The following is a 15,164-nucleotide window of genomic DNA, read 5'->3' on the forward strand; positions in this document are numbered from 1 at the left end:
GCTGGTCGACTAAGGTACGTCCCCGGGGTGCGGCATCCATCCCGATAGCCACGGCTGATAGCTCTGCCGGGCTTGGGTCGACGGTGGTGGTTGAAGGCAGAGCTTATCAGGCGATTGCGAGGCCATCAAAGTTATGGAGCGGTGTTGGTGGTGCGCTCGGGCCCGGGAGGTCGGATTCAGGCGGTCCAGACGTGGGTTGAAGGCTGGTGGACACAAAATATGGGCTGCGTAATGATTACCGTACCTGGATATTGCTCTCTCCTCAGCCGTGCGTGGCTTGGATAGCGCATTAGGGCTGTCAGGATCTCTGCCTAACCTCGGCAAAGATGCCGTTCCCGGGGTAGTGTCGCTGGAGGTGAGTTGAGGACGGCCAAGGGTGATGGCGTTAACTCAGACCACGGTGGCTCGGCGGGCGGGCTTGTGGCGTTGGCCGCGCTGTTGAGCCACGGGTCTGGTGCGCTGTCATCAAGAGCTCGTCCAGGGCCATGTCCAGCCACAAGGCAAGGGAGGCATCGGTGCCGTTTCCGGGGATGGGTCGCATGCGGTCCAGTGGTGAAGCAACGGTCCGATTTGCTGCCTCTGCCTTAGCGACCCGTAGCGCGGCCATCTCCAGCGCAGGACAAGAGCAGTCGGGCGTCTTGGACGGGGAGCTGGCTCCGGTGTTGCTGATAAGCCTGGGGCTGGGGCTGGCCGGCCCACACGGTGCGCTGAAATGACGGTGAGCTGCATTCAAGATTGGCTTTTCCCCCACACTCTCAGCTCTACTACTTGCATCTCTCTCCTCCCGCGCACACCCTCTCAGTCTCCAGCCATGCCCCTGTGGAGGGAAAAGAAGCCCAAGGCCAGCGAGGCGCCGGCCATGACGCAGCAGCGGCGCACCGCGCTGGCCATTGTCGACGCCCTGAACCGGCTGGACACGCGCGCCGTGTGGAACATGCGGGACCGCAGCTGCTGGCGCGAGATCTACCCCAAGTCGATGGGCATGCCCGCCCAGGACAACGACGCCGCCCAGCGCGCCCTCAACTTCATCCTCAACACCTTCAAGACCTTCTACATCTCCATCCACGAGATCATCGAGGACGTGCCCGCCCGCAAGATCTGCATGTGGACCATCTGCACCGGCACCACCGTCGCCGGCCCGTGGACCAACGAGTACGTGTGGAGCATGGAGTTCAACGAGCAGGGCACCCACGTCGTGCGCTGGAAGGAGTTTGTCGACGGCCTCTCCACAAAGGCCCTGTTTCCCGAGATCATGGCCGAGCAGTGGGACGAGACTGCGAGCGACCGCCCCTCCACCGGCCCTTCGACCAGGTCGTCCGACGCCCCTTCGACCCGCCCGTCCGCCGGCCCATCCAGCTCCAGGGCTTCGTAGCCCGAGTCACCGCCTGCGAGGCGCATCGCCTTTGTTTTTTTTTATTACTGCCTTCCCGAGGCTCGACACCCTTGGAACGCCAGACGACAGCCATACGTCAATTCGTCATCGAAGATGCCCGGAGTGACTGCCTCCTCCCAATCGCTCATCGGGATTAGAAGCTCAAAAGCGGAACCCCTGCCAGAAGGGTGCTTGTACGGGCGTAGAGTGCATTTTGTGCATTAATGCAGGGGCAATGGCGTGGTGTGCAGAACCGGATGATGGAGGATACAGATGTCTCTTTGTGGAATGGAAGGGGGGCCTATTCCGGGTTCGCACAGCTTCAGGAGAGTCGTTGGCGCTCGCGAAAGCTACAGAACAAACAGGCCCTCCGCTCGGGCTGGCAGTGACGATGGGATATCTCCTACTTTCTTACCTTACTACTCTCTGAACAGTTTTCCTGATACCCCTGTTTGATGAGGTTCCCTTCCGGCCTCGAGGCGCAACGACCCAACGGTATGTAATCTTCAACGTAGAATCAAGAACTACTTAACCTCTGTTGATTACGTGGCTGGGACGCCATCATTCGGAACGTGTTCCGGACCCAACACTTGACGGTTCCTGGCCCCTGGTACACGGCCAGCCGGTATCCATTGTTGAGCATGCTTCCTATCCCTTCGTTCCTTCACCCACGACACGGAAAGCTTGCACGTGGGTCGGCAGGAGTAGATTCCCCTTCCCATTTTAGCCGACGTCTCCGAACGGCGTTATTGCATCGCAGGACCCGCAACAGGGGAACAGGGCTGTATTTCGAAACGACCTGTGCCGTCAGCAGATCACGAAAAGCCACGAGGGACCCACATAGTGCGGGGGACGGGACCTTTTTTGGGGTCCGGAAACAGGCAGCAGGCGCCGTATCGGGTCATTGATTGCAGCTGACGAGCGCCACCTTCGGCTGATTGAGTCAGGGACCACGGTGACGAACACCCCCCCTTCGCGCGCCGGGGCGTTTCTTCGGAGGCATGAGGCCGATGGTGTGATGACGAGAGGATGGAGAAGACTGGCCTCGGACGCCATGGGGCGGCCCGCGACCTGTAGTCTGTCCAGCCGCGGCTTTTTGGATTTCTCAGCGGCATGCGTTCGTCAGATAGATTGAGGTGTTGTTGCTCAGGACACACCCCCCCGGCGACATGCCCACGGCATTGGGACAGCCTTGGCACCGACCGTCCGGGCCCTCCATCGTATCGCCGTATCCGCGCGAGAGCACCCTCTCGTCATCTACCCAACACATCCCGGTCGTCACGCCCTTGCGACAACATTCCGGGAACCGACCCCCGCTAGCCAGATCGGGGAAACGTTGCTTGAGCGGAACAAAAAGACCCTGCATGCTAAACCCCTTATTATTATCCCGCCGCTGCTTTTTGCTGAGTTTCTCCGGAGCCCCCGGAAGATATCAGACAAAGTCCAAGGCAAGAAATTATTGAAGAATGAGCTTTGGTTCTACCGCAGGTCCAGCGTTCGGCCCTACTCTCTCCCCACTGACTCGACTCGCAACCCGCAGACCACGTCCACATCGCAACGCACGCGTCTTCTTCGTCCCGGCTGATCGACTTCGCTCTCGCGACGAACCTCTCATCGCAATCTCGCTTCTCTACAATGGCCGGGCTCACTGACGCGGTGCCCGATGAGAAAAAACACCTCGATATTGGTGCCCTCCTCTCTCGCAACATTCGCAAAACCACTTTTACTACTTACGCCCGTAGCGCACGCGCGCGCGCGCGCCCCCCTCCTTCTAGTTTGTCCGCCGCGCCTCTTTTTTTTTTCCCCCTTGCGGTGAGAGTACCTAGTGAACAGATATCGAACCAGCACGAAGATCCGTGACGTCAGTTTATACTCGAGATCACCGCAAAAGTGGATTCCATCTGCCTTCCTTGGGAACTGCATCCGGTGCGGCGGACCGCAGATCTCCCCCGAGAAAGCACTTTTTTTCTCGGCGTCGTTATCTTTCTCGGCGTCGCCGGATGCGTGTGTGCGACTGGGTTGGCCGAAGTGGAGTGCGGTACTTATGGAAACGGAAATGATGGGCGGCGGCCCGCGCAGCCGAAGTACCGCCCAACCCCCGGCCAGCTGGACTGAGAGGGCATGGGGCCTGGAGGATATGCGGAGGTTGTATGATATGTCTGACTTGCTATCGTCTTTCAGCGCGGTTGATGACGAGATAAGCTGGCATACGGCGATCTTTCGTGTGGGTAGTTGAGGCAAGTATACCGACGTAGATGTAATCAGTAGCTGAGGGAGATATCCGGGCGAAGATGTGAGTATTAAAACAATACAAATGCATCCAGATACAGGATTCCGCTGCTCATATAGGTCGGTCAGAATCTTCCGTCCCCCACTGTGTCGGGGTGAGTGAAGGTGAGGTAGATTAGTGATGCTCTGGTGCGAGAATTGTGCTGTGAGGCTTAGATTGCTACCATAGCATTGACGCAGGATTCCATGGCCGGTCATCAGGTGAGACAGTCAAACCGATTCCATGCATGCAGCAGTAAGTTGCAAGCACAATAACATGAAGGTCATGTCTTTAGCTCCGGACGCCAAGCCGTGTGCGTACCGGTTCTGGCACCCCGTCTACTGCACTTTCCCATCAGCACCTGCACGTTGGATCCTTTTATTATTCATAGTCGACTTCTCCACTGCCGTCCTATCACAAAAGTAGTGTTGGTAGTTTAGTGGCAAGACGCATTGATTCTAGACCGGAGTCCGGTGGTTGTCGTCCCCGGGCCGGACGCGGGACTTCTATCGATGAAGCTTGGGTTCAATTTCCAGCCAATCTGAATTGTTTTGCCCCGGTGTCTTCACGCTTCGTGGCTACCTTTTGATTCGTTGTTTCTTCATCCTTCGATGCGTTCCTTGGAAGTGTGAAAGTTGCCGCATCAGGTGACTCTTAATAAAATGCATCGGTGATTCTGTGGCAAAACGCATCAATCCCAGACAGAGTGGTCGTGAGGTTCAAGGACCAGCTGGCCTTGGAGCAAGCGCCCCTGTGTGAGACGGGCTCGAGAATGGGACTCCGATGAATCGGTGAGACCTGGATTCAAATTAAATCTCTGTTGATGCTATGCTTTCTTGCTACGCGGAGTTACTTTATCATTCACAAATTTAGTGCGTGTGCTACGGACGCGAGGCTGCAGGACAGTCATGTAACTCTTATTCGTTAGAGATGAGACGTTTTTGTCCCACTAACATTTGATTGTGGGACTGCAGCTGAGTTAAAGAATTGAAGCCACGATACTTTCGAGTGCCTTCAAATAGTTTAGAGAAAGCGTAAGGGGCGGTCGAGGCTCATACGTATGGTTGTTACCCATTGCCAAACGGATGGTTGAAGGCTCGTCTGCCCCGCCCAGCAAAATCTCTCAAGCAAGGGATAGGTACTCTCGTACTATTTCTTATTCATCTGCACACTCTGATAGTTAATACGATACCACATTGTCTCACTGGCGTCCCTCTTGCGGAAGAAGAAGTGATGGCGGCACGTCATTGCACCTCAAACCGTCACTAGACACATCATAAACGCACCCTCTCATGCGGAACAGAGTGTCTAGACCTCTGTGGGGGTAATAGATCTCCCCTCGAAGCCTGAAGCCTGCCCTCCTTCACCGGCGACATATCACGACCCCACCACCCTCATGTTGGATCATGGTTTTGAGATTGGGCGTCGTGGTGAGGCGTGTGGAGGAGAATACGTGAGTGAAAAGTTTATTTTTACTAAGCCCCTTGCCCGATAGCTCGTTCAATCTCCTATACTTGATCGTGATCACGTCTTTTATTACACTTATAGGTATGTGCGCCTTCTCGTCGTGAGACCGTAGTGGTCCGTACGATCTGCACCGCATTGACCACAAGTCCAACCGCACGTTCCCATCAACTCAAGGGCTCTAATGGACGTTCACTGGTACAACGCTTTGGGGGTCTACTAGCAGAAGAAATGCATTCTGTGGAAGAGGATGACGCGAGGGAATGCGGAATTGGTGGCTTAGAGCTGACAAAGAGGGATGGGAGGAGCGGAACACGGGACGTTTAGGATGCCTGCTCAAATAATCAGTCGAAAATCTCTCAGTCTTCGTCTTCAAGCGTAGCAGGTTTCATCGAAAGGCACGGCGACAGCTGAAACCGAGTCGACGCTTCCATATAGCGACCGAGCACTTCGGCAACATCTCTGGGGTCACTTGTTGTTGCATATCGGATATGTAGGTCCATTTGCCGACCCTCGGCCCCGAAGACTCTACAACAACTAATCAGAAAAGGGTTCAGTCCTTGTCATAGATGTTTTTCTATTCCTGAGGGGTTTTTCATCTGTTGAACAAAAGAGCTTCAGAGCCGTGTAACGACGACATCACAATAGCCACTTCTCATGTTCGATCCCAGTCTCGGAACCCAACCGCCCACCGAAAACAGTCTCTGCCAAGGATGCAACCACAAAATTCCAAACGAAGCATCTTGGTTCTCAGAGCCCGACTTCACGCAGCAAGTTCCCCAAACGACGAGAACAACACACCACCACCTACCCTAAACAACAACACAGACACCGAACATCCAGCAGTACGCAGCACAGCCCTCATCCGCCCGCTCGCCGTCTCACGCTACCATCACCCCACCCAAAACCCAAAATCTGGTGATATGAGCAGACCCAGCCAGTCACGAGCAGACGTCGTCCGCGACGTCCAATATAGCATTAGCGAGCCTTCGACGCCACACAACCCCGACAGCGTATCAAAGCAATGGTCCCCACACAACCACCCCTGACATCCTGGAACCCTGCTGCGGTTCCGCACGGCAGATGGATCCGTTTGGGGAAGTGGGGGGATTGATCCATTTCATTCCGCGAGGGCTTCTGCGCGGCTGGCGGCCGAGGCGACTACCGAATCCCTTCACCCCACGACGTACGTCTAGATGATGATCATGTCGTGAGAGTGGCGTAAGTGCATGCGTGTGCATACACAGTACGTGCATGCATGCGTGTATACGTCACTGTAGTTACTGAGGCGCACGAGGGAGCGTGATCGAGACTTCGCTTGGCCGGATCGGCCGCTCGGTAATTGGTGACACGTGGGTGAAGCGGGTGGCTGCAGGAGTTACCTACGGCAGTTGCAGAGTCAGCAATGGATACATGTGGGTGCGGCAAGGCGGCGGCGGCGGCGGATATGCAGGTCAGGCGTGCCGGAAAAAGTGGGCGCGAGCAATGTATCTCGCGAAAGTGAGGCGGATGTGGTGTGGAATCAATCATCATGCTGGTCTTTTTCTCACACTGCCTCTGTGCTGTCGTCGGAATGGGGCTTCTTCTGCTCGGATGTTGCTCCGCGGTTGCGAGGCGTGGATCATAGTGCGTGCGGTGCTGATCTGGCGTGGGGGGAGCTAATGCAGGTACAAGTGGCCGCACCCACTTTGCTGCACTGCCGGCGCCGGAGCCAATGGCGAGCCGCGGCGTGGACGATGATCTACGCCGGATGCATGGCCCCCGTCCGCCGGGTACGTCCTACGTGGCGGCGACATTGCGACCGCAGGCCACCGCAGGCGAAATGCAGCTAAGCATCCTGTGCGCGGTGCCAAAAGACGCGCGCGCCCGCCTCCCGGCTGTGCGACGGTTTCTGTAAGGTGGGAGGCTGCCCTGTTGCGGGCGTGCACCCAGCGTGCACCAGCCCGGCAGCCTTATCCGGCCTCGGCTACGGCTAGGCGCAGCCAGAGCACTCAGACGGGGACAACGCTTACGTGCAGAATCAGGGAGTCATGTGCAGCTGGCATGCAGCGTGGCTGGCCAACTGTCGCCGCCAAGTACCACCCGCGCTCCAGGGCCTCTCGCCGAACAGCCCCGGGCCTCCCTCGCGGAAATGAGGGCAGATGTTGCGAGTGGTGCTGATCCTGCCGGCCAAGCGACTGGGATCCCTCTCGACTGCTCCCCCGATTGGGCGCGCGGAAGTGGAAGGAGGCACCTTTTTCGTCCCTTTTCGTCCCTTTCCGCCCTGTAGCAGCCGCTACGCTCCAAACGTACTTGCCGAACTGCAGAATCATCCGCAGGCGCCGAGGAAGGCGGCCCTGCTAGTGTCCGCGAACGCCCACGACCCCAGAACGGGCAGGTCGGCTGCCCAAGGCGGAAGATGCAGTGCATGATGACGGAAGCTTCACGACCGGTCAGGAAAGGGAAGGCGGCGACAGTTTCAGCTTTTTGCTCCCCTCTCGCTCAGGCAACCGGCGGCGCTGTGCTTTGGCTTTGGCTTCACGCTCAAACTCTGCTCGTAGCGATGCTTGTCACCGCTTGCCTCGTTTTTGTTTCCGGTCGGTGATCATAGGGCTGACCCGTGCGCGCGCCGGCGCTGCTCCGCCGTCGCCAATCTCAACCAAACGACCGTTGGCGGCCGGGATGCCGCGCGCACCCACGCCTCCTCTTGAGACGTGACGTGCCTCTCTCGGAAAAATAACCCTCGGCCCGCCCGGGGACAATAATGACGTCGCCTTTTGTTTGGGATTGTCCGAGGGCGAGGGCAGAGGCCACGCGCAGGAACCCCCTCCACCCCTGGTACTCCTTCCGCCGCCCCAGGGCTGGTAGGGCTGTCCACCATCCCGGTCGGGCCATCGCCCATTATTTGGCTGACGGCGTGATTCCTGCATGCCGCCCTCTCGATCCCCGCGTGCGTGCGATCTGGCCTACAACGCTAAGCAAGCGCTCCCGATGTTCCGCGACGAGGTATGGCCTGGCAAAGCAAGCTGCAAAAAAAAAAAAGAAAAAAAGCAAAAGTCAACACACTGTTTAACATTTTTATTTTCTGCCTTTGCCCAACTCTGAATCGCTCTGTCGCCCGCTCCGTCTAGTCTCGCGGCGAGGCCAGTTGTTTTGGGCGAAGGAAGGCTAGCTCACTCACACGCACACGTACACGCACACGCACGCTGCTGAGGTCGCTCTCAATAGCTAGGTCGTCAATGGTGACGCCGTGTGCTGCCGCGCACCGCAGCGATCCCCGTTGTGCGCCTGATGTTGCACCTCTGTCGGCCCATTAACGGCAGCTCTCCCTCCCCCCCACACACCCCTTCGACGCGCAAGCAACAACCATCCTGTGCTCGGTCTCGCCACAGCGCCATCATCGATGCCGTGCGGGAAAGGCAAGGAAAAGGAGCGGTGTGTTTTGCTCGCCTCATGCTCATGTAGCAAGGAGCTGCTGCTTGGGAGGAGCTGGGCAGCAATCATAATAATTGAAATTCTTCAGCGAGCTCAATGGCCAGATCTGGGCGCGAGCACTTGCACCCAACCCCCCCCCCCCCCCATGTCCCGCATCACCACCGAGGGGTACGTCGTGGGTACTGTCGATGCGCCGCCCCGCCGTGTACTGTGCAACGGGCCGGGCTCTGTTCCGCGACGTCCCTCCCATTATTTCTTCCCCCGGCCTGTGAAACGCCTGTTTGAGATGCGTGGGGTGTGGAGCTAGCGGTGAGCTGGCCGCCGTGGCCGTGAGTGAGGCAAAAAAAAATATGGGCGTGCATGAGCAGCAGATGCGATGGGCCGGCCAATATGACGAACCCCCCCTCCGAACGTCGGGCGAGCAGCAGGCGGACGGAGCAGCCGACGGAGCCAACGACGGGGAAGGGGGGGCGCTTTTTTGAGGCTGCCACACTGGCTGCCTGGAGGATGGGATGGGATTGGCGCCGGCCGTGGGAAGTGGCAAGTGGAGCATGGGGTGAGGTTCAGCTGGCAGCAAGTGCAGCCAGGCACACACATGGCAGCACTAGTCACGAGAGCAGACCGGACACGTTGTGCGGATATTCCAGAGCACTCTTTGTTGCTTAACGTGATACATTATCCATTACCAAAACTGCAGTAGACAATGCTGAGATTTGGTAGAGCTGGCAGAGGAAAGGTAAGGAAAGGAAAGGAAAAAAAAAAAAAAGCGCGGTGCTTGCGCGTGCGCGGAGATCTTGTTGCAGCGTCTTGTAAATAGCCATGAAAAGAAAATGCCGTGATGCCAAGGAAAAGGATGCGGAAAAAGAAACCAAGGGAAAAAAAGGGAAACAGAAATAGGCTCCTCGCGAGAGCGGCGGCGAGGGCTGAGACAGGTTTGCTGCGGTGTCAGAGGAAGCGGAAAGGGGCGGGATCGCAGCCAACCCGTTCAGGCCAATCTTGAATCATGCAAGCCACGCCAAAGTCAGGTACGCCAGAGGTATTTCGCAAAATCGCCCAAGCCCATTCGCCAACGCGTGCATAAATCCCCTGTCCGGTCTAGGATATCGAGCGCCGTGCCAAAGTCAAGTAAATTGCTTTTTGTCGCAGGTGGAAAAAAAAGAAGAAAATGGAAGCCGCAACAGAGAGCCGCCCGTGGAGACCGATCCGATTCGAGATTGATGCAGCGGGCCCGTCTGTGCGTCTGACGGGCCCCGGAGCAGCCGACGAGCGCCGCAAAACGCCTGGGAAGCCGAGGGAAGCCGAGGGAGGAGAGGTGATGCTGAGGAAAGAGACGAGGACAGAGGACGGACAGTGAGGCGCGCGTTTTGTTTGCTCTGCGGCGGCGTGTGCGAGTGGATCTCGGCAGGGCTCCAGATCCCTGCGCCGCTGCGATGGGCGGGTGCAGATCGTCCCACGCCCTCTCAACCGGAGGCCCGGTTAGCGAGACGGTCGACGTCAACACCAAAATTGCAGGACTGCCCGCAGCCGCCGCAGAGCCGCGTCGAGCCTTACGCCTTCTGCGAGCACGGCCGGCACGTCTTGAGCTTGCAGCGCTGGCACTCGAAGATGAACCAGTGCGGCCCGGAATGGCACATGTTGCAGATCCAGTGGATGAGCGAGTTGTCCGACTTGACCATCTTGAACGAGTGCTCGCAGTTGCCGGAGACAGCCATGGTGCGGGCGGGAAGGGGCGAGAAGGGGCGGAGGGGTGGTTTCCGGCGAAGGGCGGTAGGCAGCGGGCTGAAGTAGTCGAAAGAGCGGCTGGAGCAGGCGCCTGTGACGTCGACAATCAGCTCAGAACTCGGGGCCGTGGGAAGCTGGCTGGCTCTAACTTACACACTAGACAGAGGGCGCCGGGGCGAAGGAAGACGGTGAGAGAGAGAGAGAGACTGGACTGGATCCGCCGGTTCGACTGGAGACGGGCAGGCGTGGGTCGAAAGAGGGGATCTGATCTCCGATGGTGGCAGATCTCCAGGGCGCCGGCAGGCGTCTTATATAGCACCAAGTGAGTGAGCAGGCTCGCTGGTTTGGGCCGTGCTGTTGCGGAATGCTCCAACTGAGTCGACGATGGGTCCTGGGTCGCTTTGGGACAGGCGGTGGACAGATCTGGGAACAGATACACGCCCGTAACACACTGGAGTTGGAGCTCTGCCACCCTATATCAAAAGACGCTCTGCGCGCGCGCCCGAAGCGGCATGGGCTGGCGAAGCTTGTCAGACTAGGGCGTCGTGGCCCGCAACCGCGGCCATGGGTGTGGTGGTTCCAAGTAGCTGATCCTTGTTGCAAGGGAATGCGGGTTCATTCTTGGGCGGAGCGCGGCTGGGGCAGTGGCTGTGGACGTGTCACATCGTCGCCGCCGTTGAGCGCAAAGCGGAATGCCTGGCGGTCCTGACGACCTGGTTGCGCGCTGGGCGACCTGAGACAAGGCTCTGCGGTGCGATGGCCCGCCAGCGCCGGCCAATGCGCGGCGACAGGGCCGTTCCAAGCCCCTGGTCAGCGGGCCAAAGGGCTGAGTGCCACCCAGGGCGGCCAGCAGCGACGGCGAGAGAGGGAGGGCGAGAGAGTCGCGAGAGAGCGCCAGAGAGCGCCGTGCCCCGCTCAGCCCGGGCCCGGACGCCCGCCTGGCTGCTGCCCGCGGCCACCGGCGGCCACTGGCGCCAGCGCTGGAGCAGCAAAACACAGCCTCCCGGCGCTCGCCGGCTCAGAGCGCGCCAGCAGGGCCCCCGCCGCGCGCGCTGCCGCTTCAGGCCGCTGACGCAGCGTCTCCTGTGCCCGAAATCCGTTGCGGCATGTCCTCCACCAGCGCGGTGGGCGTCGCCGCGCAGGGAAGCCGCGGCTGCTCGAACCGGCCCCATGCAGCGCGCCACCGACGCCGTTTGCGCGGCATCCAGGCCCGCGGGTCCAGGCTGGCATGTACCGTCGATCCACCATCGCCGCCGTCGCTGCCGTCGCTGCCACCGCTGCCCTCACCACCACCACCGCGTCTCACCCCTCACCCGCCAGCGCCCGCACCGCCGCCCGCCCGCCCCGTCGACCCCCGACTGCCGCGCCCTGCCGGCCCTGCCGCGCTGCGCCATTCCAGCTGTCTTATTGGTTTCAAGGCCGAAGAAACGTGCCTAACCATGCAGCCGACCCAACCTCGCCGGCCACAAGATCTCCAGGGATCGATCTACCTGCAAGATCCTGAGCGAAACCCGGTTGCTGGTGAGCCCTCCTCAGGAACACCTCGACGTCTGACCCGCTCCCTGGCGTCGCCCGGCAAGCGCTCCAACTGGCCCGTTTCCCCTGCACCAACGCCAGGGCGCGCGGATCCTCCCGCCTACCGCGACCTAACCGCCTCCATCTTGCCTGTCGTCCTCCCGCATGCGACCTGTCGCCCGCCGCTCGTCTCGCCGTCGTGAAGGCCGCCCAGCTGGCCCCGGTTTCTTCCTCCCTTCGAGAATATTCCAGCCTGCCCGCGTTTCCGCCGCGCCGGCTCCGCTGCAACCTCGCGCCTCTCGCCTCGCACCCCCATCCCTCGATGGACCCCTCATTTCGTTGACATCCGGCCACTGGCAAGAAATCACCCATCGTGCTCGTGGCACCCGCAGCCGCGTCGCATTCCGCCATCCTGACTCGTCCACACGCCCTTGCCAGACTCGACGCGTCCAAACCGGGCGCCGGGCTGCTCTTGCTCGTCCCGTTTGGTGCTCTCCTGTCCGCTTTGGGCCGACTCCACCCTGTCTCATTGGAGCTGTGTCCGGGGCGCGCTGCGTCCCACCAACCGGGGACGAGATGCTCCGCCGAAGGGTAGCATTCCTGGAGATCTCTGAGATATGACACCGATCCGCCAGAGCAAGGGTCCCGGTAATGACGCGCAGCGGTGGTGGATGTCGGCCCGCCGCCTCACAACCCTGCCCGCATTCCCGCCCCGTCGCTTCTGCATCTGTCGCGCACGTCGTACCGAGATTGATTGTGCGCTCCCCGATCTGGTGTTACTGCATAAGCGAGCGAAGGAGCAAAAGCCTCCGGCACCAGGGGGGGAAGCGCGCACTGTCCTACCGTCTTCCCTGGGAAACCGATCGCCCAGCCAGACTCGATGCCAGACCGGGCCCCCGTCGACGAAGGCCGCGGCTGTTTCGCGGATGTCCGGCTCACGTCACCGATCCCAGGGCAATGGACGCAGCCTGGTGTTTTCTTCCCCCCGGCGGTCGCTGCCCGCACAGTGCCCCGGCTCTTGGCTTCCTCAACCGGACAGGCAGGTTTTGGCGGTGTATGCAATTAACAATGCCGTCGCTGCTTTCGCGCCTCTGCAGGACCTTCGTATTCCCACGCCCACTTACAATAGCCTTGTACCTGGCGCCCAACCTCACTCAGCTGACACCCTGGCGTGAGAAAAACAAAACGCCCTCGGCTTTTTGTTTTTCGCAACCGCCTTGCTTTACGTCTGCAATGAAAAAAGAATCCAGCCGGCAGGAAAATAAAAGATACAGGGTTTCAGAACCGACCGACCCTGGATCCGCCCGATGGATTCCTGGATGACGTTTCCAGGAACCCGACAACCAGGTCTTTGTCCCGAGCCAAGCGCCTCGCCAAACAACCCATTGTCCTGATCATATCGCAGGTCAGTACAAAGTTCTGACGGCTGGTGTGACACTGCCTCACCGACTCTATTTGCACTGCTCAATCGGAGAATTAATCCCAAGCCACGGCCGCCCATCCACGCCACAGTGAGGAGGCAATGGCAGTACAGCCATCGTTTGGACGCCGCATCGCCCAACGTTCCATAATTCTCCAGTCTTAATGTCCTAACCGGGTTTGTGGATTTCTGGGCCCCGTTTTCTCCGCCGCGTCGGTCTGACATCTGCCGTGCCACTCCCGCCATGTCCGCATCCTCCGGCATGCGACGCGTCGCCGTGGGTTGTACTGGGGCTTGTGCCCAAAAGAAACAGTCGAGAGATGGTTTGTGAGTGACTGCAACGCGTTGCGCGGCCTCATGATCACCGGCATATGGCAAACGGCGTAACGTAGGCGGCCATTGCCAATGAATCCTGTCGTGAGTGCGTGTGTTCGCCTTGTTGCATTCACTATCGTTAGACGACGTCAAGGCAGCATCCGCTGATCATGCAGGTACCTGGCGGCGTGATGGCGGTTTCCCTGGTGCACTGATGGCGTTTAAGCGGCTGTCAGGCTCAAGGGGATACAGTGGCTTCTTTGCCGCAGACGCCCCCTTCCCTCGCCACCCACTGCTGTGCTACAAAACGTACCACCCGAATGCGGGTCACTCCGGCCAGACCAGTCCTTGTCGGTCAACTTTGACACCAACCCACATTGGATTTTTTTTTTCTAATTTCGCTGTCGGTGTGTGGAGTCGTGAGCTGTTTTCTTTTACGGTTTCCTCCCCGGACTCGAAGCCTCACTTTCCAATCTTCCCTTCCACATCTTACAAGCCTTTATTTCTTTTCAACTCGTTCGGGTCTCTCTCACCGATTAAAGCTCTCCGCCCCGTTTGAGACTATGACACAATGGACGACGGACTACGATCACAACAGTCCTCCTTAACGGTAAACCAAGACGAAGCATCGTAGCAGCCACCAGGTTCCACTGAAATGTCCACCACCGTGGTGCTTGATCGGAGTCACCGCTGTTGCAGAAGAACAAACACAACGTGACAGCGCGACGGCGCAACACTCATGACTGACCGTCGCTGCCCAGCTCTGTGTAGAACACGCACGCACCACCTCAGATATCGCTGTCCTTTAGCGATTTAACCACAGACGACGCCAGTGAAACTTTACCGCTGGTGGTGGTGTTACGTTTTTTTTTTCCTCCTCGCGACCATCTGTAAGAAGACGAGGATATGGCGCGATCAAACGGGCTTGCCATTTCCGTGCAGGCTTCGCGAACTGTTCTTTGATCGCTGTGCACCGACAAGGACCAAGAAATCGAATCCTCATTCTAACGTTCGTTGTGTTGTCTCTACGGCGAGCACTTTGAGATCGGTTTATGCTTCACGACAGCGGTCGCCCGTCTGGCTTCCAACTTGAGTTAGCCGCGGATTCATGCGCAAGAGGTACGGGTCCAGGGTTGTATGTGCGTGGTGTAAAGAGTGATACGCATATAAGATCTCTCACCATGCATGTTCATTCGTGTCTCCAGCATGAGGAATGACCAGTCGAGGGAGAGAGGTGATGGTAAATACACTTCGTAGTAGCTTTCAGTTACAGGAAACTCTATGTGCATGTGAGTGAGTGTCCCAGAGCTGGCTTATCGGAGGTTCGGAAAAAGGATTGCGGGATTCATATTCATATCCCAGCTAACGACGGCTTTTATTTTCTGGCAAGCACTTCGCTTCTGTTTTGCTACTCTTGCATTCATAATTTATGAATGCCTCTCTCTTTCTCTCTCTCTCTCTCTCTCTCTCTCTCTCTCTCTCTCTCTCTCTCTCTCTCTCATTTAACCAAAAAAAAAGAAAACAAAAAAACAATCACCACCCAAAGAGTCAGACAACAACAACAACATCATCATCATCAACAGACCCCCGACCCTCATACCACCTTCTCGCCCACACCCTCGCCCACCCCCTTGCCCACCGCGCGAACCACACCGCGCCAAAGGCCGTCCATC

The 15,164-nt window shown here is 58.5% G+C and overlaps 2 protein-coding genes across 2 annotated transcripts; one reads left to right on the forward strand and one right to left on the reverse strand.

The window, feature by feature from the left end:
- Positions 1-811: 811 nt before the first annotated feature.
- BKCO1_1290001 (nad-dependent epimerase dehydratase) lies at positions 812-1,372 on the forward strand (the record flags this gene model as incomplete). Its single annotated transcript, XM_020270815.1, has 1 exon — positions 812-1,372. The coding sequence occupies one exon, from the start codon at positions 812-814 to the stop codon at positions 1,370-1,372; it is 561 nt and encodes a 186-aa protein (XP_020124899.1).
- An 8,694-nt stretch (positions 1,373-10,066) lies between these two features.
- On the reverse strand, positions 10,067-10,332 carry BKCO1_1290002 (uncharacterized protein; the record flags this gene model as incomplete). The annotated part of the gene is made up of 1 exon (XM_020270816.1): positions 10,067-10,332. A coding segment is annotated over one exon (266 nt), but the record flags the coding sequence as incomplete, so codon positions are not given.
- Positions 10,333-15,164: the final 4,832 nt, after the last annotated feature.

The sequence above is a fragment of the Diplodia corticola genome (genome assembly GCF_001883845.1).
Source record: "Diplodia corticola strain CBS 112549 chromosome Unknown scaffold129, whole genome shotgun sequence".
NCBI lineage: Eukaryota > Fungi > Ascomycota > Dothideomycetes > Botryosphaeriales > Botryosphaeriaceae > Diplodia > Diplodia corticola.